Source organism: Apteryx rowi, unplaced genomic scaffold, assembly GCF_003343035.1.
Source record: "Apteryx rowi isolate R43461 unplaced genomic scaffold, aptRow1 scaffold_170, whole genome shotgun sequence".
Taxonomy (NCBI): Eukaryota; Metazoa; Chordata; class Aves; order Apterygiformes; family Apterygidae; genus Apteryx; species Apteryx rowi.
Genome location: NW_020447975.1, coordinates 272,080 through 273,637, shown reverse-complemented (window position 1 = coordinate 273,637; position 1,558 = coordinate 272,080). Strand labels below are relative to the sequence as shown.

Below are 1,558 nucleotides of genomic sequence, written 5' to 3'. Positions count from 1 at the left end.
GCCGCGCGCCTCCCCGCCCCCAACGGCCCGCGCGCCTCCCCGCCCCCAACGGCCCGCGCGCCATTGCTCGCGCCCGCGCCCGCTCCGCGCCGCTCCGCACCTTTCCCTCCCTCCTGGCTTCGCGCCCCTGCCCGGCCGGCTCTAGCGCCGCTCCCCGCCCCGCGCCTCGGCGCCTCCCCCAGGATCCGGAAGGCGGGGGAGCGCGGGGAGGGGGGGGGAGAGGGGGGGGGCGACGGGAGAGCGCGCCCCATCCCCAGCGCGGAGCCGCCGCCGCTCCTTCCCCAGCAGCCACCAGCACGGAATGATCCTCCGCTCCCAGCCGGGCTGTCCCCCTGGCCGGCTTCGCCGCTCGCCCATTGGCTCCCGCCGCCCCTTCGCCCGCCCCATCGGCTCCGGCCGCCAGCTGCGGCGCGGCGGTTGGCGGGCGCGGGCGTCAATCAGGCGGCAGCCCGCGGGAGCGCCCGCCTCCGCAGCTATCAGGTTAGTGTTCGCCGCGGTGCTGGGGCTCGGGATTCCGAGCGGAGCTGGTTGCGCCCTCAAAGTCCCTCACCGCGCTGGCTTTGGGGGGGTCTCCATCGGTGTCGGTGCACGAGCGGGGCCGGCGACAGCGAGCCACTCCTGCCAGCCACGGACATGGACATGAAGAAAAGGATCCACTTAGAGCTGCGGAACAGGACGCCCTCAGATGTAAGCAATGCAAAAAAAAAAAAAAAAAATCCATCCCACATTTTTTTTTTTTTTTTTGGGAGGGGGGGTGCATTCAAACCCCGGCGAGGTTTGGGGGTGCGGTGGCACGGGGGTGGGGAAGGTGCCAGCCGGCGCGGGGGCCGCTGCTGCCCTTGAGGTGCCTACCTGTGTGTGTGTATATGTGTCTGTGCACCCAATTTGGGGTGCCCGAAGGCGCACGCGTTATGGTCTAGGGGGAAACTATGAGCTGCTCCTGACTCGGCTGGTGTGAAATGCATTAAAGGGGCTTGCAGTGCATTAAATAAAAATAAGTTGGTGCTCCTCTCTGGCGTGTTTAGTTTGCAAATATTTGTACTGGGTGCTGGGCAGGGAGAGACAGACAGAGACTGTGAGTGAGTTGCAAATGGTTTAGTTTAAAGTGCGTCTTCATTTCTTTGCAGTGATCAGGCAAGAGAGACTGGGGAGCCATATTTGTAACTTTGTAGTCCTCATGAACGCGCCCTTTCTCTCTCTCTCCCTCTCTCCAGATGCTGAGAAGATTTAAAAAAAAAAGAATTTTAAACAAATGCTTAGCGTTTTTAGAGATCTGATATCGCTGCCGGTAGTGTGAGCGTTGAATAAAAAATATTGCAAAAAATAAATGCACTCTCCACCCCCCCTCCATCCACACACACATCCACACACACGCACACACACGCACACACACACACAAAAAGGCTGGATGTGTGTGTGTGCGTGTTTTTTGTTTTTGGGTTTGTTGGTTTTTTTTTTCCACCCCCCCTCTTCTTCCTCGGGGCTGGACTTAAGGCTGTTGTGCAGCGTCTGCCTGAATAGACGAGAACAAGAAACTTTGTCAGGACAAAAATAGTCC

The 1,558-nt window shown here is 59.9% G+C and overlaps 1 protein-coding gene and 1 long non-coding RNA gene across 24 annotated transcripts in view; one reads left to right on the top strand and one right to left on the bottom strand.

The window, feature by feature from the left end:
- LOC112963587 overlaps positions 1 to 329 on the bottom strand; it is a 34,503-nt gene extending 34,174 nt beyond the window's left edge. For 3 of the 22 annotated variants that reach the window (XR_003252633.1, XR_003252643.1, XR_003252641.1), the window contains exon 1: positions 101 to 300. This is a non-coding gene — a long non-coding RNA (uncharacterized LOC112963587). Of the gene's footprint in view, positions 1 to 100 lie in introns of all 22 variants that reach the window. The other 19 variants (XR_003252654.1, XR_003252647.1, XR_003252644.1 and 16 more) reach the window with 15 other exon arrangements.
- Positions 330 to 471: 142 nt separating this feature from the next.
- The window catches only part of ANP32A (acidic nuclear phosphoprotein 32 family member A), a 23,870-nt gene continuing 22,783 nt past the window's right edge, over positions 472 to 1,558 (top strand). The window contains exon 1 of one of the 2 annotated variants that reach the window (XM_026060709.1): positions 472 to 687. In XM_026060709.1, coding sequence (XP_025916494.1) covers positions 634 to 687 — 54 coding nt within the window. In that variant the 5' untranslated portion in view covers positions 472 to 633. The remainder of the gene's footprint in view (positions 688 to 1,558) is intronic. The other variant, XM_026060707.1, reaches the window with a different exon arrangement.